The sequence below is a fragment of the Antrostomus carolinensis genome, unplaced genomic scaffold (genome assembly GCF_000700745.2).
Source record: "Antrostomus carolinensis isolate BGI_N321 unplaced genomic scaffold, ASM70074v2 scaffold11159, whole genome shotgun sequence".
NCBI classification, from domain to species: domain Eukaryota; kingdom Metazoa; phylum Chordata; class Aves; order Caprimulgiformes; family Caprimulgidae; genus Antrostomus; species Antrostomus carolinensis.
Genome location: NW_010336441.1, coordinates 28,586 through 56,373, shown reverse-complemented (window position 1 = coordinate 56,373; position 27,788 = coordinate 28,586). Strand labels below are relative to the sequence as shown.

General features: G+C 39.2%; 1 protein-coding gene across 1 annotated transcript; it reads left to right on the top strand.

Moving 5' to 3' along the window:
• Nucleotides 1-27,696, top strand: SH3BGR (SH3 domain binding glutamate rich protein). Its single transcript, XM_010174854.1, has 7 exons — nt 1-45; nt 6,414-6,599; nt 12,918-12,998; nt 20,088-20,201; nt 23,815-23,844; nt 25,808-25,915; nt 27,188-27,696. The coding sequence occupies exons 1-6, from the start codon at nt 1-3 to the stop codon at nt 25,871-25,873; spliced, it is 522 nt and encodes a 173-aa protein (XP_010173156.1). The 3' UTR covers nt 25,874-25,915; nt 27,188-27,696.
• The last annotated feature ends 92 nt before the right edge of the window (nt 27,697-27,788 follow it).

Sequence of the window (27,788 nt, the reverse complement as noted above, 5' to 3'; positions counted from 1 at the left end):
ATGGTGATCAAAGTCTTTGTAGCCACATCTTCGGGGTCTACAGCGGTAGGTGTCTCATTTAACATATTCCTCTTCCTGTTGGGATCAGGTTGGTAAATTAGCCTAGAAGACCCCAGGACAGCCTGAATTTGCATGTGAGAAAAAAAAACCAAAACCCACTGGATTTCTTCTAGTCTGTATTGTGCACCTTGTTCTTGAAAGCGAATCATGATATAGAGAATTCCTTTTAATGCAGGCTTGCTTGCATGCAAGGTTTTACTACAGGTATAATATTTACATATAAATTATCTGTCAGTTAATAGATTTTCTACTGTTTGAAAAAGTATATGCATTATATATTCACTGAAGAAGGAAAAAGTGGATATGGTATTTGCACAAAAGCTACGCTAGCTTGTTTACAGTAGAAATTAATGTATTTGCTTTTAAAAGAGACTTTGTGACTCTAATCCTGCGAAAGGGGAACCCTATCAAAGAAAAAGCCTGGAGGCAAAGTAAGCTGAATAAAGTTATGCAGAAAAAATTTCTTCCCCACCTCCCTCCCTTTCCCTAGTTTGTTTTGTTTTGTTGTGTTGATTTGGGTTTGTTTGTTTGTTTGTTTTTCCTGTGTGTGTCTCTTGAAATGCCATACTGATGATTTTTAGTATTGAGATCTACTGCTGTAACTGTCAGCATAGTGTATCAGCTGAAGGGAAGGGCATGTGAATAGTAGGGAGGTTGGAAGTCCGTGGGAGGTGGGAACCGGGAATGAGCTGTTTCCTTTTATATCCAGTTCCCAGATGAGCTCAGGTTGCAGCTTTCCTTTGGCAGTCACTTGCTCCCAGTGACATGGCTAAACAAACTGGCTGATGCTTGCACATAGTTGTAACTACATCTCTGTCTCTCTGACACCAGCTTCATGTCTTTAAGAAGCTTCCAGAGTTGAAAAGCTCCAAAAACACCCCCTGTTCAAAGGGCCATCTCTAGAAAATGAACTGAAGGACTTCACTAAAATTCAAACTGGAATACGGCTGAGGAAGTTTTCATTTCTCTGCATCAGCTTGTTTTGCAAGCCTGTCGCTAAGCCTGACACTCTAAATTTACTATTGACAATTTTCTATTCCTTTTTTAATAAGAAACCTCAGCTGCAAGGGAAAAAAAAGAAGAGGAGGTTGGAAACTGCAGGTTTGGTAATTTGTAATCTAGCAGTAACTGCTCAAGTAGCTTTATAAATTGCCATACGCTGTTCACTGGCAGTCTTTTTGCTCTTGTTTAGTCTCCTGTATGGTCTCCTTTGGTTGACCAAAGAAGAGTTGTCCTTACCTCCTTTGCCACTCATCCATTTTCTGAGTTGTGACCATGACAGAAATGCCCGTGCAGACATTGTGTACGTGTGTGTTGGGGCCGTCATCACCTTGTGTGCCTCAGACACAAACTGTTGCCACTCCAGCTATAGGACTGGGGCTGTTGTATGAGGGCTTTGATTAAACACTGACATTCAGAGATCACTTATGTAATTAAAACTAAGCATATCATATATTTAGCACTAGCTGAACCAAGATCTTTCCTCTGCTATACACGTTCCTTGCATCTCCTCCCAGTGAGCAGATATAACTGACTCCTTCCCTCTTGGACGGCAGTGAAGGGATGCGTATGCTTCAATGAGCACTGGGCAACGTGCAGGCTTTATCCAGCCATTTTGAGCTGTTAAGCATTGCTGCTGTGATTTATTACTGTTAAGAAAGATAACTCATGCCAGTGAGCTGTGATAGGTTTTAAGCTTATTAATGCCAGTCTCCACTGTATGTTAGCAGCCCTCAAAAGCTGTTGGTGAGATCTCAGACATATACGGGAAGGAAGGGTATGGCATCTTTACACATCTATATGCCTCTATTTCCTCCTTTCTGGTCTGTTGAGTGTATGTATAGCTATAGCAATCTCAGAAGGCAGCATGTGTTCAGATTACTGAAATATTGCAAAGCCAAGTAAACACAATGTTCAGCTGGAGTAGGTTTCCACATTTACTGATTAAAATGGATGGAAGGTATCCTTTCAGTGAACCTTTAATGAGTTTTGGTATATATACAATAAAACTCACTCATGCAAGGAGCCAGCACAAACCCCAATATATCACTAAAATCCCATTAAAAACAAATTTTGTATCAGCCTTGTACAGCTTTTCCTGAGAAGAATTAATTTAATCCTTAAAGAGCTTAAATTGGAAGTCTAAATTGTCCTAGTAGCACTGGCGCTGTCTTCAGCGTGGCTGATCTCCACCAAGTGCATGTTGTTCATTTTGAATTTCAAAATAAGATGGGCCCAGCCACCTCTGGTGTAGATCAGCAGAGGATCATTGATAAAGAATGAAAAATGTTTCTATTCTATGTACTATACAATCACACTACTAATTGCAACTGGTTATCATGTTAATAAATACATTTTAAAAGTAAATGCAGTGAACCCAGTGACATTCTAGTGCTCTGGATCAGATGCTTGAATGAGATAATTCACTGTGGCTCTAAAGCAAATCTACAGTCTGTATTTTTCCCCACAAAGATTCAGAAATTTATTTTAAATAACTTCAGCTTTATTATCTTTCTGCTCCAAATTTAGCTGATATTGAACTATTCATTAAGGCAAGCAGAAGTGGAGGCACTTATTTATAGTGATAAAAAATACTAAATGCTTGGCTTGAAGCAAGCAGTAAAAAAAAAAATAAAAAAAAATTTTTACTAGCCAGAGAGGTGTTTAGAAGTGGTTAATATCCTGCAAGCTTCTAGGGTGCCTTGAATCATGGGAGAAAGGGGGTTTGTGTCTCACACAGAGGAAGTCTTCCAAAGTCTTGCTTAATGCTGCTCACGGTTAGGGCACTTCTAAAATCCTTTTATTCCCAGCACTTTTGATGACATTGTAACTTGCCCACCTTCAAATCTATAGGTCTCAGAAACACTGAGGAAAATGTAGACTATTTGTGTTATATCCTGTAAAATAGAGGGTAGGGTTTTGTCATCCATGACTGTGAATCTGTCCATATATAAACCTGAGTTCAAATTTCAAATCCATTTCAAGTCAAATCAGAGGTTAGGGTGTGATAAATAAGAATAATTGCCAGGGATAGGTTGTCCATGTCATGTTAGAACCAGAAGCTGCAGCAACTATGCCTACCAACATGAATGTTCCTCATGCTATAAGTTGTTGACTACACACCATTTGCTTCTGCCCCAGGCAGCTAGTCAACATGAATGCTCTGGATTGTGAAGATATAGATGATAATATTCAATTATTGTGACAGTTTCACTGGGCTAGCCCTTGGCTAGCAGCCAACACAGCCGTTCACCCACTTCCCTCCCACCCCCAAGGGACAGGGGAGAGGACTGCGGGCAAGGTAAGGAGACTCGTAGGTTAAGATAAGAACAATTTAATAATAGAAATAAAAGAAAACTTAAAATAATACTAATATTAATATAGTAGTGATAATGATAACAGTAACAAAATATACAAATGAGTGATACCCAGTGCAACTGCTCACCACCCACCAACCAAACCCAGCCCATTCCCAGATAACGATCGCGGAGGAGCAACAATCCCGAACCGAAATCAATCCTGGAAGAGCCAGAGCCCGAGTGAAAGCCAGAGAGCAAGAGAGGAAGAGACCCTCACTGATATACTGGAGGAGACATGATATGATACGGAATATCCCACTGGCATATCCAAATGCCAATTTAGCTTATTAATTTAAATATTCCTCGCTCCCTCAGATCTTGCACTTGTAGACTAATAAAACACGAAGTCCTTCACTTCCAGTGACAAAAATGAAAAAATTGGTATGTTATCAGTGTTTCTTTCATAACAAATTCCAGGCTGAAAGCAAAATGCAGCACTATTCCAGCTACTAAAAAGAAACCCAGCTCCGTTCCAGCTAAAAACCAGGACAATTATGCAGCAGTTCATACTGATATTGTCTGTAGCTCTTACATGCTAGCTAGATATTTAAAACTTTTTTTTTCTTATTTTAAGGGACTAGCAGCTAGGGATGGTGAAACTTAAGCTTTTTTGAAAGATAAAATTGTTGAAGTTATATCCTGCTCAGCACCATTTTCCAGGGAATCTATGCCCATGTAATCTGAATTCTTCCCATGCCGTCAGACACAAATGAGGGCACAAACAAGCTCCTGCAATCTCATTCATTCTGGGAAAACCTGTGTGTCCCGTGTCCTCTGTATTATTACGTCCTGGAAGATTTCCCTCTCTGAGTGCCGCTTGCTGGAGAGATTCTTTTGGTTGCCCAGCTACCTAGTGCCAGCCGCAGCAGAGGCTTGCTTTATGGTTTCATACTTAGCGTGTGTCCCAAGTCTTTTGCTCTGCCTAAAACCTAGTGACTGTAAACCTTAAGACACAGTACATCTTCTGCATAGTTTATTGTTGTTATCAGCAGGAGAAACACCTTGCCTTCTCCTTGTGCAGGCATAATTGCATGTAAGTTTTTATTTTTCCTCAGCATTAATTTTTCACACAACCTTCCCCAAATTTTTGCTTTCAGCCCTGGTGCTGTCTGATCCTCCTGTGTATTATGAACCTCAAGCTGAAAAAAAATTGTTTATCCAGCTTTAATTCTAAAAGCTATAGCTACAGCCATAAGCAAGGGAGCACAGAATCTGTAGCTCAGTTTCCGTTATCTCCTCGGAGACACTATTCCAGGAGCCATATCTACTGCAGCGCCTGTGTCCAGAGCGACAAGCTGACACTGAAATTGCAGCTGACAGCACTTGAGTTCACTGGCTTTCAGAGCATGTGGTGGTGCTCTTAGTACTGGCTCATGCTGATTTTATTAACCATTTATACAAACATTATCCTGCCACTTCTTCCAATGAAGTGTCCCTCAAAGAATCCTTTCTGCCACCTCAATATGTGCTGCAAATAACTGTGCAGCACAATGGGCATTCAGAAAATGACCTCTATTAAAAAGAGAAAATAAGAATCTAAATAAGCACCTTTGAGATCTGTCAGCTGCATGACTTTTGAACACTTTGGATTAGTGCTTCTGTTGAAAGTGATAGGGCTTCACATAAATGATAAACCTCTGTTCTCATCATAAAAATGTACAGCATTTTATGGTTGTTATTTTTTATAAGCAAGCATATCTGCCTAGATAGTTACTTCCTTATTTGAACAAGAAAAATAAGTTTTATCCTTAATAATGAAAATTAATTCTTCCAATGTAATAGGCTATCACTCTACTTCAGCTTTTCAGGTTTATTAGATTATAGAAATACATAATCCATGAATTATTTCTTGTCTCGTTGCTTGTCTCAGACTGATTTACATTAGCTTGGTGTCACTTCAAATTCAGTTGTTCAGATGTCTGATTTGTGGAAGACATGGTTTCAAATAATACGATGGCTTGTATGTATAAATTACCTTGGTACATCATTCTAGCTACCATCTGTATAGGACACTAACTTGCTGCATGGAGTAGCATAACTGGGGAGAGAAGGGTCATATCTGTAATGTGATTGTGCTAAAGAGTAATTTATTTGTCTGTGACCAAAGAGCAGCGTGAGAGAACTTCTACAGATCAGTCCAAATGGTGCTGGCTTCAAATGCTGCAGTATTTGTAAGGCTAAAGTTTGTCCTTGCAGCTCTTAGGCAAGTTAGGTACAAAATGGGGAAGTTCTTTAAATGTTGCTTATGAGTAGCATTCCTTTAGTAGAGAAGCATAGCGAGTATTACTTCTTCAAAATAAAGGGAGAAGTTAGAAGGTTGCTGCCTGCATCCTAGGTATATATAGTATTAGCATCAAAGGGAATGAGAGCTGTGGCTGAATTTGAGCTGGCGCAAAAGCTGTGTATAACATGCTTCATTTGTATGTAATACGTTCTTCTTGGTCCAAGTGGAACATCATTAGTAACATGGGAAATATTCAAGCACAGAAGTTAAGCTGTACTGGATCTTCATTGAGCTTTCATTCCTATTTGATTATGTCTATCACTAAAGACCGGGGACAGAGAGAATCATGTGGCTCATGGAAAGCTAAATGTCATATGCAATGAGCAGGAAACAGGAGACTGTTACATATTGGGGAGAACATGTACATTCTCAGACCTCTGCTGACATTAGGCAGGATTAGTTTAGGTATCTGTACACCACACTCACAGATCTGGGAACAGAGTAGGAATCTGCCTGCTGAGGCTCATTTCTTTGATGGAGGTATCACTGCTGCTAGGGAGGAAAGAAAGAAGCTGGGGAGGGAAGGAAGTAATGACAGCAGTCTGGGTGCTGAGAAGCAGTGTTGAATCTCAGCTTCAAAAAGTTTGGGGTCTACTGGAGTAGTTGATCCAACTTGACATATGTACATCAGCTCTGCTTGTAATAGCAATTGCTTTTAGAAAACAATTTCCTTTTTAAAGAAGGAATTTTGTTTTTCCTTTCTTAACCAGATCAAAAAGAAACAGCAAGAAGTAGTGGGCTTTTTAGAGGCCAACAAGATTGACTTTCAGCAAATGGACATAGCAGGCGATGAAGACAACAGGAAATGGATGAGAGAGAATGTCCCAGGTGAAAAAAAGCCTCAAAATGGAATTCCCCTCCCTCCACAGATCTTCAACGAGGAGCGGTACTGCGGGGTAAGAAGCTGTTAAGAAATTTAAATACCTTCAGAGAGTCTTCTTTCACAGAAAGTGACTCTTTTCCATTAGTAGGAAACGTCCTCGAACAAACTCCTTGACAATTTGAGATTCACTTTGAAAGAACGATTCTTATAAACCATTTTTTAGACACAGAAAAATAAGCAAAAGATTATTCCTTTTGAAGAGAAAAATAGGCATGGAGGGAAAACTGATTAGAGAAACTCTGCTTAACAAGCTGGATGGATTATCCCCTGCAGACCTTGAGCCTATGGAGGACCCAGAGCTCACCTCAAGGCATGGAGTTTACCGCCTGTGAGGAGCTCTGTGTTTTCCTCTCACATTGTTCTGCTTCCTGCTGTGTAGCTCACTCACAAATTGTCCTGCTGTTGGCTCTCTGCCTGCAAACTCATTTCAGCTCCTGAAGACCAAAGGCAGTGCTGTCTAGGTGATACTATGGCTTCTTCACACAGTATCTCAGGATAAGCAAATGTAGATTATGAAGACAGCTCAGCTGCACTTGGAATAGTAAGTACTCAATTATGTGGTTTGACAATACCAAGCTCCTTAAGGCTAGTGGCGTTCATAGCAAGGCTGATCTGCTGTCTCTAGCTGTACTGCACTTTGCTTCTTGAACTTTCAGGTAATTTTGCATGGTTGGTAATTTGTTTGACACAGAGTCATCTGGGCTACTAGGAAGTCAAGTAGATGTCTGGGGCACCAGGGGCTGTGAACAGGAATCTTTCTTTTCCATTCTATTATAAAAACAAATAAACAGGATTTATAGTTGACTGGAATAGTTCTAGTATGTGGTTTGAATTATTGAAATTATATTGCTTATTCAATAAATATCCAGCTCTTCATAACAGATGTCATGCTCATCAGATGCTTTTATATTTTCATATATGCTTGTTACAGGTTATTTCTCTGGAGAGAGTTTGTTCAAATCAGTGATAGATAATACTGTACCAACATGAGTATTAGGATCATGACTCAAGAGAGATATCTGAGACAATTTTTTGCTCATTGAATGGAAATATTAACTGAAAAGTACTATGATATGATCTCTGAAATGAACTTTAAAGGTACTCTGAAACACAGATCACATAGTGAACCCAGCTTTAAGTTACTCCACAAATCCAGTGTAAACTACTGCAAAGGTTGTTTTGGGAGAGAAAGGATTTACATGCCACTGAGTTTTTAGAATTGACTTCAGTGCTCTCAGAGCAAAAATTGCTAGTGGAGTAATGGAGCACAATTGTTTCCTCATTTTCTCATAGGAATCTTAAAAGAGAACTTGGTAGGTTAGAGTTCATGTGCATTTCAACATCCAGTCTGCACCAGTAAAAAGTATAATTCAATATATCTTATTCTGGATTTTGTGTCAGCCTATGTTGTAATAAATATTTCTGAAATTCCCTGGAGAGTTTATGTAGTGAATTAAAGAGTAATTGCCTTGCAAAGCTTTGCAGCTAGTTAGCCTTGCCAGTAAATGATCAATATACAGTTTTTAGTCAATGGCTGAAGCTATTTCAGGAAGCCAAATCATCTACAACTTGAAATAAATTTAAGTTTAAAAAGAGCCCTTTGGAAAAAGACACCTCCTTGTGGAAAGGGGTCCAGAAAGCAGTTGTAGCTACTGATTTAAAAACTGAATCAAATTTACAATTAGTCTAAATGTCTCCAGAATTCTAATGTACTTCTAATGAAGTGGGATTATGTGGGCTGGTTGAGAACACGGCCAGAGGCTGGCAGACTGCTGCAAAATTCCTCCGAGGGACACAATGTCTTCTGCAACGTCTACAATATAAAGCTGGGGATTTGCATTCAACTTCCCCGCATAACCTATGCAGGTCCAACAAACCTATCATTCTGAAATCTACAACTGGTTTATTCTGCTTAAAGTTTACACAATATATCTTAGCTCTTCCCTCATGTCCCACATCCTTTGTCCTCAGCCACTTTATGAAAAATAAGGCTGAGAATTACAAAGGTCTCTCTGAGTCATGGACTCCAGTCCAGAATCCTGAATTCATGAAAGTCCCTTTAAAATATGTTGCTCTTGTTAGTACAGTCTTCAAGGGCCTCAGCCTCCTGGCATCTAGGAACCTTCAAGTTTGTAGCCTGGGTATATGCAGCCAGTTTATACTCATTTCCTTTAGCTTAAACAGCTCTAGTCCAATGTGTTTGTGAACAGGAATCATATCCTCTTTTAATTTTCATTTTGCTATGCTAAACAAGTCGAGCTCTGTACACTTCTTTTTTTGAAAGACATTTTCTCTTTCCCCTTCCTACTAATTTTTTTCCTTCCTCATTCCCAGGTAGTCCTTTGTTTTTAGGTCAAACTTGTTATATTTAATTTCTGCTTATTCTTCTTTCTGAGATCGCTCTTTTCCCCATTTCGCTTATTGATTGTCCTGTATGATTGGTTCCCTTTCACACATGTGCATATGTATACTCATTAACAGCATGCTGACCTGGGAGCATTGGCCTTGGGGAGATCAAAATTCAAGATAAAAGATTTCCTTCCTCATCCTGAGAAAGAGGGAATTGGAGAGAGACATGAAAATTTTCAAATATTTTAAAGGCTGCAGCAAAGAAGAATTCATTATTGGTCTGAATTCAGTATTGACCTTGCTTTGAGCAGGAGATTGGACTAGATGGTCTCCTGAGGTCTCTTCCCACCTGAATTATCCTGTGACTCTAGGATTTTGTAAAATATGTTCTACTCCATGCCCACTGGAGGTGGGACAAGATGTAATGAGCAAAAAAAGTAGCAAAGGAAGTTTAAGTCAGACATCAGAAAAAATATATATAGTGTTCAGGAGATAGTTTCATTATGTCATTAAAGGTCCTTAACAATGGATTAGAGAAACACGTATCAGGAACAGTAGTGGTTCCTGCCTTGGAGAAATGGTCCTTTGAGATCTTCCCCAATCCACTTTTCTACAGTTCAGTGAAATTTTGGGGGTGGGGGTCGGGAACGAAGGGATACTGGGGACAGGTGAGGAGGTTTCCTTTTTGTGACTGACATAATGAGCAATAAAGGCAGTCCTGTTGCCAGTCTCCTTTTCTGCTGCTATGTAAAAGTATCTGCATCTTCTGACTGACGCTGATGAGCTGCTTCACTTCCGTACTGTAAAATGGACGTTCCTTACAGATGTATTTATGAAAATACACCAACTGTGAGCCGCTTTTCCATGAGGTCAGAGAAGCTTAAAGCTGTCTTATAAATGTCTTGAATCTTATTTTTTTTTCAGATCTTTGGTATTGCCACTTGAATAAACAGATTAAAAATTGATTAATTTTGTGTGCCTGGCTGTAGCACTGATTTCAAGTATCCATTCTTATCCATCAGTGTTGGCAATTATGTTCTTATTTGATCTTTTTCTTAAGCTGCTTCTTTGCTCATGTCTAGACAGGCGTCTGTATCCATGTCACTTTCTAAATATATTGAGCACTCTGTTGCTCTTGTCTTTGCTTTTGCTTAACAACAACAACAACAACAACAACAACAAAGCTAAAAAACCAGGAAAGAAATGGAATGTAAACTTCTGTTTTTTGCTATAAGCCAAAATCTATGCTTTTCTCTGGAAACTGAAATCCATAAGTTGCCTGTGCGCATATTTTTTTTAAAGAATCTCTGCATTATTAGGTAAGACTTTGACGCTTCATATAACTGCTGAAGTCAAATATACAGAAATCATAGGGACCTCTGTAGGTCTGTAGTCCAGCATGCTGCTCAAAGCAGGGATAGCTTTAAAGTTAGCATATGTCGTTTGGGGCTTTGGCCACCTGAGTTTAAAAACTTAAAAACACATCCAGGGATGATGTTTCTATGCCCTCTCTGTGTGCTCTGACCTGGTGCTGTACCACTTGTAGGGAAGAACTTTCTGCTGATGTCCAGCTGGAGTTTGCTGTTTTGCTGTCTGGCATTTCCACAGTGGTCATACAAAGGACCATAGTGTAGGGTCTATATGTGCATATGCACTCATATAAAAAAAGAAAAATTAATGCAGTATTTTTTTTTTTAAAGTTACACTGTATTTTTCAAAGACTAGTTCCAAAGACAAATGACACCACTACCCTCCACCTAAACCATTTGTGTCTTCTCATACAGTTATAATATTATTGATTACCTGAAATAATTTGTTTCTGCCCATTTTTATTTCTGCCTGCTTTGGGAACAGTTACCTTTGGTCATTCAGTGAATGGAAATATGAACAAGTCACCATTAAGAAAGTAAGAGTGCAAATGTATGATACAAAAACTATTCCAAGATCACTGTAGTCATGCTTCTGCCCCATGCTTAACACAATAGCTTGCTGCTTGTTGTAAGCAAGGATAAATGACCTTCCATTTACTGTGAGATACCACATTTACTGTGGAATGTTGTGGTATACTATCAGTTACCAAGATATGCCATATCATACCTGATATGATAGAAGGTTGTGCCCTCTTCTAATAAGGAATTAATCTGGTCATTCACGCATCTTGCTTGTGCCCTCAGGTCTGGTTATCTACAAGGTTATCTCCAATGTACCTCTGGAGATTTTTAGTTCACTTGCCATCTGCTGCTTTTCCTCTGGGAAGGAACTATCAAGACATTTAAAATATCACGTCCACTTCATGGCACTTCCTTCTTGCAGTCTTCTCTCCGTTTCCCGGGCCCTTCCTTGTTGCAGTCTTCTCTTTGTTTCCCAGCTATTGGCATGTTGTGCCATAGTTTACTTAGGCTGTTTTATGAGTATGTGGTATACAGGATGACACAAGTTTCCTGTGTTTGTATGGTCTGTCAAAGACCCATGTCAAATTCCAGCCCTTCAAATTGCAGAAAATCCTTGTGTTCTTGTTTGCTGTATTGCTCCTAAGTTTATGGGTTACACTTCAGACACTGTTTTTCTTAAATATTTAGGGCAGACTTGAGTTAGATAAGGAGAACCACACAACAACATGAAAACAGCAAAGAGATGATTTGATAAATGGGTGGCCTGGAGCAGCAGCAAGCATTCTACCTGGTCAGGGCAAAATGTGCTCTGGGGCTTCTCCCAGACCGGGCAGTTCCCTCTGCCTGTAGCTAGGTCTGTGTGAAAACTCATCTGTCCCTTAGATAAATGAGGGCTGTCATTTATCCTGTCTGTTAAGCTATGTTATCTCTTCCAAACTGGACTGAGATGTTGTTGATTCCAGTCTTGTTGATATTAAAGTGACTTCTAAACCATCCACTCCTGCCTTTCCTTAGGATTACCCTTGGACAATAATTTATTCTCTGGAAATACTAAAACAGCCCAATAAAACAAATCGAGTCCTAACACAGCCTTACAAATAAGTCTCAAGAATGAGTCAGCACCTTATTATTTACAGGTTTCTATTTTCGGAGTTATCTGGGATGAGAGGGAGGATGATAACATGGTCAAGGCAGTAGTCTGGGACTCAGCAGACATGCACTCAGTCCCCTGTCCCACACAGAGCTGCTGTGTCTTTGTGGGCTGGTCCCTTATGACCAGAGTTTCTGTTGGGGTCTTAAATGTCTGTTGATTTTTACCTGTGTAAGTTGTGAGTTGTGAACTTCCCAGTAACAAACTAGTGATGGTAGAGATTGCTTAATTGATAGGAAAGTTGTACAGGTTAATACAGTAAAAAACATGCAAGTTCTGGATGGTAGGATAGGAGCCATCCCTCATGTCTTTTCAGTTATATTAGCACTGAAGAGAAAATAGACACTTAACATAATGATTTATAATTTCAGTTCACATGTGGACAAGACAGTTTGGCTGGTACATATATGTCAGAGGGAACGACACAGTTCTTTGCTAAGCTTGTCTGAAAAGTAACTACATTTTCTAACCAGAGTGCTTTTTAAAAAAAATAAACAGTTTGCTCATTATTATTTCAGTTGTGCTATTATGTTGACTGTTGCCTTTTATTTGCCATAAAGCTGTCCAGCATTTTGAGGACCTATTTTGTGTTCTTACTCACAGCAAGTTTTATTTTAACATTTAAATGGGAATAGCTTTGCTTTGGCATGTACAGCTGAGACACATTAAAATGAGATGCTTAATTTTATCTGATTCTGATATAGATGTGATATAATTAAAGTGTAAGTCTCTGGAGAGATTTGCCCATTTGCTCATTTTGCCAGCCAGTGTGAAACTCCCTTTATCTGAGTTTTCTCCCTGGGGCTTAGATAATGCAGGCACTTGTACAAATGCATAGTCATTCTCATCAATATAAGAAAGATTTTTCTGGGCTAGTCTCTACTGCTTTTTGTTTGATTTTTGTTACCAATTCTCTGTTCTTTGTTTGTTCCTTTTTTAGGATTTTGAATCCTTTTTCTCTGCTAAAGAAGAAAATATTATTTATTCATTTCTGGGTCTTGCTCCTCCTCCAGGCACAAAGGTATGCACTGCTGTCCTTCCACAGGGGCCATTTATTTTACTTTAATAAAGAATGAAGATAGGCAGTGACTCAGCATGTCAGATAAGGGGCAGTGACAAGCATTACATTAGATGCTGGTGCAGCAAAGTCTTCTTAAGGGAAAAATAAGTGGCTGGTTCAGTAAATACTAGAAAATACTTCTCTCTTTCCTTCTTTCACTGCAGGCTTGTTACCATGCCTTCAGCTGATGATATTTTGTTGGTGTTGTTGACACAAAGCAGTATTTTATTGTGTTCAGCTTTTAAATGATGCAGAATTTCCTAATGCAATTTGTAGGTTGTGTTAATCACAAGAAGTATTCTCTTCCCTGTGACTGCATCGAACCGTGAGCAAACAGGGTCTGTACCGGCCGCCAACGGAGAGGCTGGGATGTGGATCCCTTCCAGCCTTGTGGGTACACACAGACTGGCACTATGGGGTTTGCTCCTTCTGCCTTGAGGAGATAACTTAAAATCTTACCCAGGATGTCACTAAGTCCCTTTGGCAAGTCCATCTGTTGTTCTCCATCCAGTGTATTTTGACAATGTTCTGATATATTTATGTGAAAAGAAAAAGATGTTTCTTTGCTTTTTAAGGTTTTTTTCCCCTTTTGCAGAAAGCAATGTGTTTTATCTTTAACAGAGTATTCTTCTAATTAGAAGTTTTATAACTGAGAGCGTTACAGCTCTCTTACCCGAAGATCGTGTTAGATGATAATCAAATGTTGCCATCTTTAGTGTGGGTGATTCAACAAAAGAAATTAATAGAGAGTCTGATGACCAGAGTGATAGCAGAGAACTCTGCTGCATTGTGGTGACCTGGCTGAAGAGCTGCCCAAGAGCATGAGATCTGTTTTCTGGTCCAACTCTGCTGCCAACTGCGTAGCAACATTGAGTGAAACACTGTTGTAAATGTCTCTGGTTTTCCTCTTCGGTAAAAGCAGAGAAGAAAAGGAGCCTTTGCTAAGTGCTTTGAGAGCTACAGATGAAGAGATCCCCAGGGGAGAGCCACAGTTGCTATAAATGTCTTTGACACTGAGTCCCCGTGTGATAAGGAGCAAGTGATTTAAACTTCCTTGCTTTAGCTATGCCATCTGCCACCGAGGAAAATAAAAATTACTTGCCTACCTCACAAGGGTCTTGTGAGAATTTATTTAATTAACATCCACAAAGCCATGAAAGGCTTAAAGGACTGCAGATATTACATATTATAATCATTATAAAAGATACATGGAGAATCAATGAGATAAAGAAAATTGCATTTTTCCATCTTCCCACTTCATATATTATCTGCTCCTTCATGCAAGGTCCTTTTAGATAGCGTGTCTATGAAGCAAAGTAGCAATTTTTTATAATTCATTCATTCCCAGCTGGCAGCAGAGGCTATTACAGTTTCTACTTCGTGACAACTTTGTAAATGTTGAAAATAATATGTTTGATACATTCTGCAGGGCAGATAACTGTTAGTGCTATTAGTAGCCAGCAAGTATGGTTTACACAGATTAACTGCTGCATTGGTGGTGGTGGGGATTGTTTCAGTCCAGAAAGAGGAAATAAGTGAGAGAATCTTTAAAAAATCAATGTAAAGAGTGGAAGTATATTTACATCATCTCCCTTTTAGAATCTGTCCCTGAATTTGAGAGAGACATATACAAGCGTTTTAGCATTTATTGCAGAGGTGTTTCTCAGCATCTTCACTGCATAACAGTCTGATGGTGCTTTGTTATACAAATAACCTTGCTGCACTGCTTCTGCTTTCCTTTCATTAGGCTGTCAATTCAACCTTAGCATGAGGTACAATAGATGGCTCGTGACACTGATTTCCAGCAGCATGAATTTGGAATAATGTCAGGTGTGGAAGAGATGGTGATGATGACACATAAGACGGGGTTTTCTACTAAAATCTTCTTAAATAATTAAGGTTTTTGTTTTGTTTGTTTGTTTGTTTGTTTGCTTGTTTTTGGTTTTGTTTTTGTTTTTTTTTTTTCTGGAATGTGCTGATAATTTATAAAAGAAGCAAATTATAAAACACAAAAACACCACAAAAGAGCCAGTAAGCATTTGCTTTCTAGGGCTTTTTACCTCGCTGAGACATTATAAAGATTAACATGAAGCTGATACATGTTTTATACTCTTGTCTCAAAATACTCTCTTTCCTTTTCCATTCATCTTTTGTCTCATATTGCACCAGCAGTAGAGAAGATCTTTAGTGACTATGATGCTGTTTCACAGCACAGCCCACCAGGATCCTGACCCAGGGCTGTTTTGAGCCTATTTTCTAGAGTGAACAGAGGAAATTTTTGCTGCTTCCTCAACAAACTATAACTTCCCAACAAAATACTTGTAGATAAAGTTATTGCCACATCAGCCTGCTGAGTGCAAAATACATGTTTAAATTTTGGAAATCTGCATTTTTGTAGCCCTGACTCATATTATCATCTCTCTCCTGTTGCCTCCCGTATCATACTGGTTATATTTTCTAAAGCATCATTAACAGGGTCACAGAGTTTTTTATCTCAAAAAGAAGAAGCAGGCATAGTCTTTGTGTTAAAAAGTTCTTTAGTCTCTTCATATACAATATCTTCTCATTGGAAGGAATACCTGGTCTTAAATACTTCTAACTTCTTAACGTGTTCCATGGCAGGCTGGGATTTAAAGGACAGCTATGCTTTGTGCCCAACACAAAGATCACTAAAGTTAGTGTTAGATTTCTGAATGATCCCGTTTAATCTTGGATTAGTGGCATGAACAGTGATGTGCCAATAGTATACGTGTATACATTTGAGCTATAATTAATGCAGTTTGTATGTCTAGGGTCAGGTGTGTCAATCTCAGCTGCCCCAAAGTTAGGTACATTTCTTTTTAAAGCCCTCATTACTTTTATGCATAGTCTGAGACTGTTCTCAATATTTTTGAGAATACTCTGAAATACTGGCGATGTGTGAACAGCCCAGTAATAGCTGTGGTTGCAGTGTTTGTTTGCTAAAATGGCGCAGATGAATTGTTCTGACAGTGAGATGTCAAACAGTATGCCGTATCATTACACCTTCTGAGTGCCTTAGCAAGGTTTGAATGCAGGTAATTAACTGCTTTTCATTTTCAGGGGCAAATAGGTTTTTTGACAACTTTATTAACCACAGTGGAATGCTGCCTCTGTTTTCCAAAAGTCCAGAGAGCCAGAAGCTTGTAGCAAGATCGTTTAGGTTTACAATTGCTCTCTGAAATCAATGAAGCTGATTTACTTGAGCTGAGGATCTGTTTTCAAATCTTGTATATACTTAAGTCCTTAATCTTAGTATTCTTGGTATTAACATCCATGATCTTGACATCCCCAAATCCGTAGATAATTGAGCTTTAGTCTTTTAGTTGAAGAAGACTTCTACTAAAGCCACTTTGAATTACAAATTTACAATATGTACATTTTATTTAAAGGGAAAAGGACTGGTCAGCCAATCTTTATGAATGACACTTCATTTTAAATTAGTTAAAAATCAAATTTTGTCATGTTACCTAGAGCTAGTGTAATAATGTTATTCCAAATATCAATGTTCTACATATAATAAACAAAAAGTCTGTGTTTGTGTGTGTGCATGTGTCCTGGCTGGTAACATGCTGCTTCTAGAGTTGAGCTCCTTCAGCCACAACTTTTATTTGCTTTGTGATATGATTCATCTGAGATAGTTTTACACAATAGGTATATTTTAATTAGGATTACATCTTTATTCCTTATGTATTATATGTATTTGCCAAAAAATATTGAGTATATGGATTTTAAGATGAAATGTTAAAATACACGCTGAAAATAAATATCTAACCAATTTAGTTTTCATGAACACTATCATTTTAGGAATGGCTACAAAGAAAGTATCTGTAAGGAACCTATCATTTGCTTAAGAAACAATGTAGAAACACAGTGTTGCACGAGAGACTTTCAATGCATGTCTGTGTTGCTACCTATTTTAATCTTCAAATGTTCTGTTGCTTGTGGGGGAAAACAAGATATAAATTGAGGCAAACAAGTATCTCTGTAGATCTGTTTCTAATAACAATGCCACCAGCGTCAGAGTGCAGTGAGCCCGCAGTTTTATGTGTACTCGAAATGAGACAGCATTCCCAGAAAAAGAAGTCTTTGCTCCTTCCTCCTTTCTCTGGCTCCTTCTGCTTACTCCCAGCTGCTCATTCTTCTCCCCAAGCATCCCCCACGTGCTGGCAAAAACATTCATGCAGCTGTGTAATGGAGTGTGCAAATTGTGTGAGATAGAAATGTTTTTCTTTTTAAAGCTTTAATCTTGATCAGCCTCCTGCTCCAGTTCACCACTCAGCCTGGCAAAGGCTTCTGCTGCCAGGAGGGCAGAGGCAGTGCAGTGCTGGGAAGGACTGCTGGGAGGGTGATGCTTGGATGCTTGCTGCTGAATTGCTTTTACTATTGTTATTCTCTAGGCAGAGGAAGGTGGACTCATGAGCCTGTGTGCCTACTCTCTTTTCATTACAAGCTCCTGTCCTGGTTTTGCTAGGATAGAGTTAATTTTCTTTTTAGTAATTAGAATAGCTGTGTTTTGGTTTCAGTGTTTCAGTTCAGACTTATTATGAGAAGAACGTTGATAACAGTTCTGGTGTTATTAGTTGCTGCTGGAGCTCAAGGCCACTGTGTTTGGCTGGTTCACAGCTGCATTAGGACTGGGAGGGAGAAGTGCAGTGAATAGCAAAACCCAAAATTGACATTTGAATGTGCCAATGAGATATTCCATATCATATCACGTCATGTCAGTATATTAACCAGGGATGACCAGAAGACAGGGGTATTCTCTTGGGGATCACTTGGGCTCACTCTTCCGGGATTTGGGTTTCGGGACCGTCTCGGCTCCGGGATCGCCAGCTGGCACAGGCCGGGAATTGGTCAGTGGGCGGTGAGCACTGTATATCACTCATTTGTATAGTCTGTTATCACTGTTGTTATCATTATCATTTTATTTTAACTAGTAAATAGTTTCTATCTCAACCTGCGAGTTTCCTTGCCCTTCTTTCCAATTCTCTCCCCTACTCCCTGGGCAAGGGAGGGGGAGGATGAGAGAACAGGCTGTGTTTGGCTGCAAGCTGCAAGCAAAAAGGGTGAATCCACCCAAACCACCACAGCTCCTTACATATAAAATGTATATTCCATGATTCAGGAGAAAATTGCCAAAAGGCCACCAAATCTTAGACAGCGAAGTTCTGAGGAAAAGATAAAACTATAGAAGTATTTTGTCCATCTTCACTCCGTCATGATATCTGCTTCCAAACATTCCTGACCTCCTTTCTATCATTTTTGTCCCCATCCAGCAGAGCATCTCAGCAGGAGGGCATGTTTTACATTGCACACCACATCATGGGACAAAGATCCCAAAGTCAACACTCACCCAAGTCTGCTCTGGGACTAAAAGCCAGATAGCTATGCTAGTGTCGTGCTTCTGCAAGCTAAGTATACTGTCTGAAGAAATCATGTATGATGAGGACACTGGAGGAGGACTTGTAAAGCTTAAAGGACAGGGGATCATGAGTGGGGGCTTTTGTTTATCTGTAGAGACAAATGAAATTATGGAAAAGCAGAAAAAAACCCAAACTGACCAGGTGGATGAGTAATAAGGGCTTGGTCACAGGGATGAGAAAGGAGCTTGTCTTCTATCAGGGACATACTGCTCTGCCCAAAGCCTGTAGGACTTAGGATGACACAGGACAGGACCTCCCCTGAGCCCAATTCTCTGTTGCTGGAGGCAACCACACCAGATAACACCTCTCAGAAGTGGTCAGATTCCCTTTTAATTAACTAGGTCCTTTGCCTCTGCTTCTCTGCTAGAAAGCTCTTCCAAAATTTCACACTGCTGATGAATAGAATTTTTATTTACAACTGGTTTGTACTCATTTTGCATCTACTTCGGTGCTCTTCCTTATCCTATGCCTCCCTGATGTTTACTCTGATCTATTTTTAGAGAGCCGTCATATTCCCTCACAGCATTACTTTCAATAGATTAAAGTAATGAAGCTTTTTTGGTCACCCTTTCATAAGAAAGGCTCTCCACTCCCTCAAATATTCCTGTAGCTCTGCCTCTGCACCCGTTTCAGTCTGAATTTCTGTTTCTTGGGCCTGAGTGACTGGAACGGTACAGAGTGATCCAGAAGAGGTTTTGCTTTGGCCTTATACAATGACATTAATATTCGATTTCAGCTCCATCAGTTGTACCTCACCTCAGACACCTGAGTGTCACATTTATTGCCTCTTTCACTATCGAATCACATTCATGGCTCAGTTATTCAGTGATTATTTAAATACATCCATCTTTTTCTTCTTTGATGATCATTAACTAACAAGCTCCCAAAGTGCAGTAGAAACATCTGTTTCTAATCTCTGTCCCAGAATTACCTGTCCCAAATAATGTGACTTTGCACTTTGTGCTCTTGCATTTCAGCCTATTTCTGTTGTTCCACTTGAGGCCCACACAGGTCTCTTTTTATCTGACACAGCGTGTGATCCAGCGTGACCTTTCACAACTACCTAGCTGAAAGTACAATAGGACTTAAAATAAAGAGCCTTCTAGGAGGTGCTTGTTCACTGTGCTGGAGTAAATAGATTTGATAGATTGGTGTGTGAATCAAGGAACAGTTTCCTGATGATTTTAAGTGACTATATATTAAATCCTTTATTACTTCTGTTTTTCTGTAGCTTCTTTATGAAGTTTAATTGGCACACATGCTGGTGAAAAAGTCTTTTTTTTCTGAAGCTAGAATGTGCCATCAGGGTGAGCATCGGTTTCTATTAAACTTTCCACAGAAAAGTTAAGAGAATCTACTATGCTCTGAAGAGGAAGACGTGCTTGAATTAATCTTTTTCCTACACAAACACCATGCCTTTACCAACGGATCAACATGCCAACAAGTGTTCCTTTCACAGGAAAATGTCCAAGAGGGTATATTTTAATTTGACTGCTGAAGCAAAATTTGAAAAACATGTCCCAAAACTGTAAAGTCAAGAGTTTTATAGAAATGAATTGTGGGTTATGTGCCCTGAAGCTAACAATGACTTCTCCTTTGCTACCAGGAGACTGAAAAGTCTGATGCCACAGATGAAACTGAGGCACACACGGAAGACAAGGCAGATGAAGGGGCTCATGAAGAGGCTCAGTCTGCTCAGTCACCAGCAGAAGATCAACAGGTAATTTTTCCTTTTTCCCTTTGTGGATCGAGCACTTACACTGGTTGAGTTTCTTTGTGGTTTGGAGATCAGATGGTCCCAGCGGAATATCTGTCACAAATGCATAATCTCTTTCACTCGAGACCCAAACAAATGTGGTTTTTTGTTTTTTTTTTTTCCATCTAACTGCAATATTTTCCCAGAGGAAGCACCTCTCTGTAAGCCTTTCACCATTACGCTTTTTAACAATGACTGAACTAGCCATTGTTAGGCTGGAAAAGCACCTTTTTACACAGCCTCATGCAAGTCTCAGGCTCTGGGAAGTGCCATTTAAAATTTCAAAATGGCAATGAGGAGAGACAGTCCTCAGTGGGAACTGAAATTTCTCCTTAAATTATATCCATCTGACATGTGAGTGCCATCAAATACCTTTTTCATTGGCTCTTAAGAGAAGCCCAGCATACAACTGCAGAGCATCCCCTGGCTGGATTAGGTTACTTGCCATTCTGGCTGGCAGTCTACTCTAATGTTTTTCAAATGAGAACAGAATGCTGGAACATGTCTGCAAATGTGTCAAGCAGCTGTGTATGAGAGGTTTTGTAATGACATAATGCAATACCACTCCTATACAACAAGCACCTTGATCCATTTCTCACAGAATGGATTGGAGCTCTAAATGGAAAATATATTTTCCTTTAGTGTTACAGGGAGGGGAGTGGCAGAGGAGAGAGAGAGAGCACTGGGGAAGACATTGCATTTGAACAGATGAGGGCATAAAAATATGATTAGTCTTACAAATCCTTCCCTTTCACCTGCACAGTCTTGGCAGTATCAAAATGTTCTTACACAGTCTTACATAAGAAGGAGAAGAAGTCTTTCTGAAGTAGTCTGACTCTGATACCCATTTTCATCATGCCAGGTGTATATTAGCTCCTAGGGGAATTAAAAAGGCACTGCTTCTGTCCCACTTGTTTTTAGAGAGGATAGTCACCACTGCAGGTACCAGGGGCTCCTGTTGGGAGATGCACAAAAAGCATTTTTCACCCTGTTCCACAACCCACTTCCCATGTCACCTAGGACAAATTAGTTCAGTGATGTGTCATCTGTATGCCTTGCCACAGTTCATCCCAATTATCACTTCATTTGAGATGGCATAAGTCATTCTGTAGAAATTCTGGTATTCTCATTCACTACAGACAGCACACAGAGGGTAAGTTTAGATGAGAAGAATAACTTTGAGGCAGCTGCAGTAAGATTAATTCTGCCTTTTGTCTCTATATCTCATTTTACCCCTATAAAAGAAAGCTAGAATAACATTTCCTTACCTGACCAGGGTTTTATGAAGTTAAATACATTTAAAGGCTGTTATATTGCCATTGGATGTCAGGTCCTAAAGGATACATGTAGTATCAACACAGTACTTACAGTATTTCCCTCTCTTCTTCTCATTCTGCAGCCCAGCACATCTTGTTTGACTGCTTGACCACACTGAATAAATGTTTTCCGTGTGCTCTCCCCACCCATGTATTTCTTTCTTCTAGCTTATTAAGAGCTGGTCTGTGTGTACTGAGTTCTGAAAGGGTGACCTTTTTATCAGCAGCCCACTTTGTTTTGCAGCCAAACAGTTGCATCTTTTGAACACTAGTCAAGTCCCTTTTGGAGTGTCAACTTACTCTTTTGACAAACCCTCAAATCAAAACACCGTAATTTAAACATCATCACAGTTTTATGTTCTGCTTCTGAATTAATATACCAGTAGGAATCTACTACTGACATTTTGGCATTTTAGCACTCAGTTTCAAACTAGCTTAAAAATTACTCTCTCCAGCAGCGTGTAACCCAGCCATCTTTTCTCCAGGGACGTTGCAGGAGAAATGCCAGTGCTATGGAAAAATTCTAGAAAAATCTTGGCGAGATAAAGATATCTCGGTCTTTGCCAATGAGCATAAGACAGATGACAAAATAAACTGTGACTGTCTTAATTGTTGAGCTGCATGGAGGGTCCCAGATTTCAGAAGGCTCCTCCAATGCCTCAGTGGTCAATGTGGGTAAGTTTGGAGGCCGGAGCCCTCCCCTACTGCTTCTGCTGCCCTTGCTGGGAAATGCAGAAGTCCAGAAACTGCAGCTTTTTGTCTCAGGCTGGTATGACCCTGAGAAAACCAGAAAAAGACCCCAACCAGCTGAAAAACAAAACTCTTAAGTCAGCAGTGGCCTCCTGAAAGTGACAGGGATAAGCGCACAGTGCGACAGGTTGTTCTTCATGCACCTCAGATTAGACTTCTAGGCTTCAGCGACTCCGGTCCCTCATTCACACGAGCATCCAGGAAAGCCCAGAGCAGATGTGGAAACAGAAAGTTGCTTACATAGATCCAGTAGTAAGTGACAGGAACAGCTTTCAGCCTGGGTCACCAAGGGACAGCTGCACTAGGATTTCTTTAGATTATAAAAATTGTTTTCATTTTAAACTTGTTGCATACTTTCCTTCCCTAATCACTTCATCAAGCTTCATCAAGCTTATCCTTGACTTCTTCCTAATCTTTTTCTCATTCCTAATCCCCATCCTCTGATGGAGAACGTTGAGGAACCTTTTTGTTTGGATATAGTGTAGCTTTTGCTTGCTTTGTCTGTCCCTTTGTTTTTGACTTTTTTGAGGAAAAGACTGTGACACATGGCGCAGCAAGGGCTCTGCTGGTCACTAGATGTGATGGTAATAGTTTGTCTTTGTCTTTACTATATGATTTTAACTTTAAATTTTAGCTTAGGGTTTAGAATATTTTTTAATCAGTGTCCCAGTTAAATCAGTTTACAGTACAGATTAGGCTCACTTCAAGGCAAAATTATTTCAGAAACATGTTCAAAGTTCATATTATAATGTAACTCTGAATCCTGTCTCAGCAATTCCCCGGGTCATATGTAAACTGCAGCTCACTTCCTCATCTCAATTCGTTCCATGCAAACTCCTATCAACAACTCATCCCTTCTGCATGGTACTATTCTATTTGCCCTTTCTCTTTGGGATTTTGTGAAAGATTAGCTCTTCTCTCTAATATCCATCTTGTTATCTAACATTAAATTCTATTCACTGTATATGTGTAATTTTTTTCTCTCTTCTCTTCAACACTTTTGCTTAACCTACAGCCTAAAACCAGCTTGTATTATTTCTTATTCCCCAGTACTGTTGAGCCAAGGCATCTCTTCCACCCTACAATTGTTAACAGAACTGCAAGCCAGATTCTGAGTGATGATATATAACATAGATATATAATGCTGATTTGACTTTCATTTTGCAGAGCAGCTAAATACTAAAAAAAATAAAACAAGCAAAACAAAAACCACTTGAAAAAGCAAACGAAACCCCAGCATTGGTGTCAATGAAGCAGATTGGATTGAAAGTAACTGAGAAAAAAAGAGAGTTGTATCTATTTTTTTGTATGGCCTTTTTTCAAAGTAAAAGCTAAGCTTAAATGTGCTTTGTGAGTTAATCTGGAGGACATTATCTCAAAACAAATCCACTGAATTCCATATGATTTTCCTAAATTCAGTGTTTAATTTCTGCTGTGTTTTGCCTGTATGACCTCTGGTATTCTTTCTTTGATCTATCTTTTAAACATTTCCTTTTGTATCTCTTATGTAGGAAAGCAAGGAAGAACATGAAGCAACAGGGGTATGGTATATTTGGACATTTTGCTTTCATCTTTTGCTTGTGTGCATTTAATTCCTTTTCAGTCCCATTGCTTAGTAAATTCTTATTTATTAAACTAAATATAGTAGCATTATTCTACTAGACATAATTATTTTTCATATCATAGTTTTATTGTATGGGAATAAAGATAGGCCTTTAATCATTAAAAACTGTAAATGGAAGAGAAATTGTCTTTCACAGATTCTTAAATAAAATTTGCTGTAGACTCCCAAGACGATTACTATCTTTGACAATTTTATAACTGACACCATGCTGATTACATTTTCAGTGTTGTGTGAAAGAGTAACTCTGACAATTTAGGCAGTTCTGCCTATAAAGGAAATATTTTCCTTGCCAAAATTTGTAAGATACAGGCACAAATCCTTATTCACTTTACTGCTTTGCCCAGCATTGTGACTTTATGCCTTGAATATTTCTTCAGTTTCCCCCGTAAAACTAATTATTACTCTAGGCTATTTTCCACTACAAACCTGCAGTTAGTAAGAGGGCACATTCACATCATCCAGACTGCAATACATGCATATATACATAGGTATACATACACGTCTGCTGTCAGAGTTGTGTGTTGTGGACCTGACAGCTGAAATGGAGCTCCTGTGTGGGGGCTCCCAGTGAGGCTGATGAGGGATGTTAAGGCTGATTAGTGCATCCTGACACCAATAACTAATGCTTCGAGCAAGAAAAATACCCATTTTTTCTGTAAAAGGTAATTGACTTGAATATTGAACTGAAGTTGTTAATATCTGAAAGCTGCTGCTTGTCTGTGGGCTTGCCTGGCCCTGTCTCAAAGGGTGCTAATGAAAGGCACCTTTCCTGGAGGAAGATGCCGAAAGAGGCAATGTTCCTTTGGCACAAGAACTTCCAATCCAGCTGACCTGTGTGGACATTTGTATTACCTTTCTGGTTTTGCAGGAATGATCCCTTAGTGCAGTGGTTTTACCTGAAAAACAATGGTTCCAACCAGGAATCAGGTCCATTCCCAAGCACGTGTTTAAATGGGATTTTTCTACAGGGACTCAGATATGACTTTTGGACAGGCAGTATGTGTCTGAGAGGAAAACCTAAGGTCTGTGCTGCTCATATACTACTTGCAGTCCTGACTGAAAACTAATTATGTGTTCCTTGATTGGTTGATTACACCAAGAAGAAATTCCTGTAGTTTCTGTAGTCTAGGTGGTATATGAAGGTATGACATTTTGAGATAAAGTTTGTTTATACACACAGGAGTGCCTTTTAACATGAGTTTGCTGGAAGAGAAGGAGCATAAAAACCTACACTGCAATTTTCAGTTGTTTTTCAGAGTAGGACTACGCTTTAAATCTTAATTTACCAGCTCTCAAAAGACAATGAATGCAGATTGTTGTGTGCACTACATAAATACTAGCTTTCAGATAACTGCTCATTTTGTTGACTGAAGCAAAGGACTATTGCCATTAAATTGTGCCATTTCTCCTACCCAAAAGAGAGAAATAAGAACTTTTGAAACAGAAACAAGGCTGTGTATATGACTCCAAATGATTTTTAGTTTATTCAGGAGTCTAGTTCCTGTGCCATGAATTTTGACTTGTTTACTGCTCCAAGAAAGCATATAATTAAAAATACTAAACTTTTGGTCATATTTACATATATTTCATATTCTCATTTTGGTCTTGAACATTTATTTACAGCTTAACTAAGTATAGTGTTCTAACCTATCTAAGAAAAGGCACTTGCCTATTAACTCCACAAAGCTAGAGCCCTGACATGTTAAGATTAGAAGCTCTATATATTACTTCTCTGTTCTATTTTTTAAGATCAAATAATATTGCATTTACTAGAAATGGAACAGTTGCAAAAGCAGAGCTCTGCATTTCAAGATTGTTAATTTTTCCTTCAATTGGTAAGGATAGCTACATGATAACTACAACTATTTTCTATAAAAAAGGAAGAAGAAGAAAAGCAGGAAGAGGGAGAAGACAAGGAAAATGTGGAGGAGCAAGAAGAATCTTAGTACACTTCCCTATGACACATTCTTTCTTGAACAGGTTTTCAGGTAACTATTAAAATATCTATCACAGATTCTAAATGTTCTTAAAGTAACATAAACTTGAAAATTTTGTACATATTTTTGTTATATTCAGTGACAAGAATGAAAAGAACATACCAAACCAAAAAAAGGTATTATGCATTTGACACATAACGGTTAGTCAGAACTATGGCCCTTGATGAGCCTGTTGGTTTTCCCCATTCCCGTGGCACCCATGAACCTGACTTTCCTACGCAGCTGTCTCTGTGATCCCTAATATCCACCAAAAACTGCAGGCCCTTCAATCCATTCCCCATCGCTCTTACAACCTTCACCTCCCTGCCAGCCTTCTGATATCTGCTTTGGGCATATTCCTTAACATCTTCCTACGGTTCCCCCTAGCTCTCTGCTGTGCCCCCATTGTATGAGCAATGCACAGAGCAGCATGCTAGGCGTGTACTGCGTGGGTGGTCAGTATATATGCACAATCTCTAACTGATGGGTCAAAAATACACTTAACTGTCAGACTCATTGCATCATCTCTTCAATCTGCGTTAAGAATTTGTCCTTCTTCTCTCTTACTCAGCTACTGATTTCACTGAAACTTTTTGGAGCTTCATGTTTCAAATGAAGCCGTTTCTCAAATTTAGTTGTAATGTTAAAAAAAAAAATACTGGGGAAGGGAGAGGAGCCTAATCAGAAATACAACACTTTATAAAATTATAAAATTTCTCTGATTATCTTATAAACTAGGCCAAATGTGATTTTAAAACTGCAAAACAGGAAGCATCTGGGAAGCAGAATTTGTGCCTGTATAGATGTATGAACATTCAGCATTGCTCAAGTTTCGTCAGCATGTGGTTTCAAATTGAATTTTCAGGTTTTCTTCTTCCTCCTACTGTCTCTTCTTCTCTACACAGAAATAAAGATCAGACAATCACTAGCGAAAAACTGTTAACCTACAAGAAAGTTGGAATTTCTAGCAGGTTTTCCCTTGGGTGGCGGGACTCCTTCCCAATTGCAGACACAGTGTGATATGCCCTTTCTAGAACCAGCAGAACTCCCAGCTAACTCTGCCTCTGAGGTAGTTGCCATAGGTTTCACCAGTCGTATGCTGATGTGGAGACGCAGTGCCTCAACAGGACAGAAAATCCGTCACTTCTTTCACACCACCTCTCCCAAATCTGGGTTCCTCTGTTGCATGGGAATTAATTCATCCCAATGTTGTGCAGTGTTCGGACATGTAAAAGCACAGAACGAGTGCTAAGTTCTAATCTAACTTTCCTTATTTTTCTTCAGGAAGCAAAAGCTGGAGCAACCCCGACAAAGAAAATAAAATCACCCTCTCAAGCAAACCATCACTGCCTTTCATGCCTGTAGATTTAGGAAGATATAAATACATAACAGAACAAAGACACCACTCTGTCCTACCTATGGCCTTTGTATATATATTTGGTATTCCAATTGCTTTTTAAAGTGGGTCTTCTTATATCTGACTGATGATATTTTGGTTGATTGTTATATGTTGGAATAGTGCTGTCCATGTCATATTTTAGACTGTAAGCTCCTCAGGGCAGGAACCATGTCTTTCTCCATGTCTCTATACTGCCAACCTCATTGCTGCCACTCACCAGATGACTGCACTCACAAAAATGACATATTCAGAGAAAAAGAAATTCAGCACTGAAAACTACAAAGAGGCTTCCTGTATACAAGCTATGTGAGTCACTTCTCCCTCAGATGGCTTTTGAAAATGATTGAGATTTCCATTGTACAGCAGTTTAAATAAATGCAATTTCTGTCATATCTGTTCTTTGTCTGCAAAAGCATTAATTTAACTCTAGCAAGCTGTGCTAAGATCTGTAAAGTTAAGTTTTCTCCATCATTACCATTGTAGGCT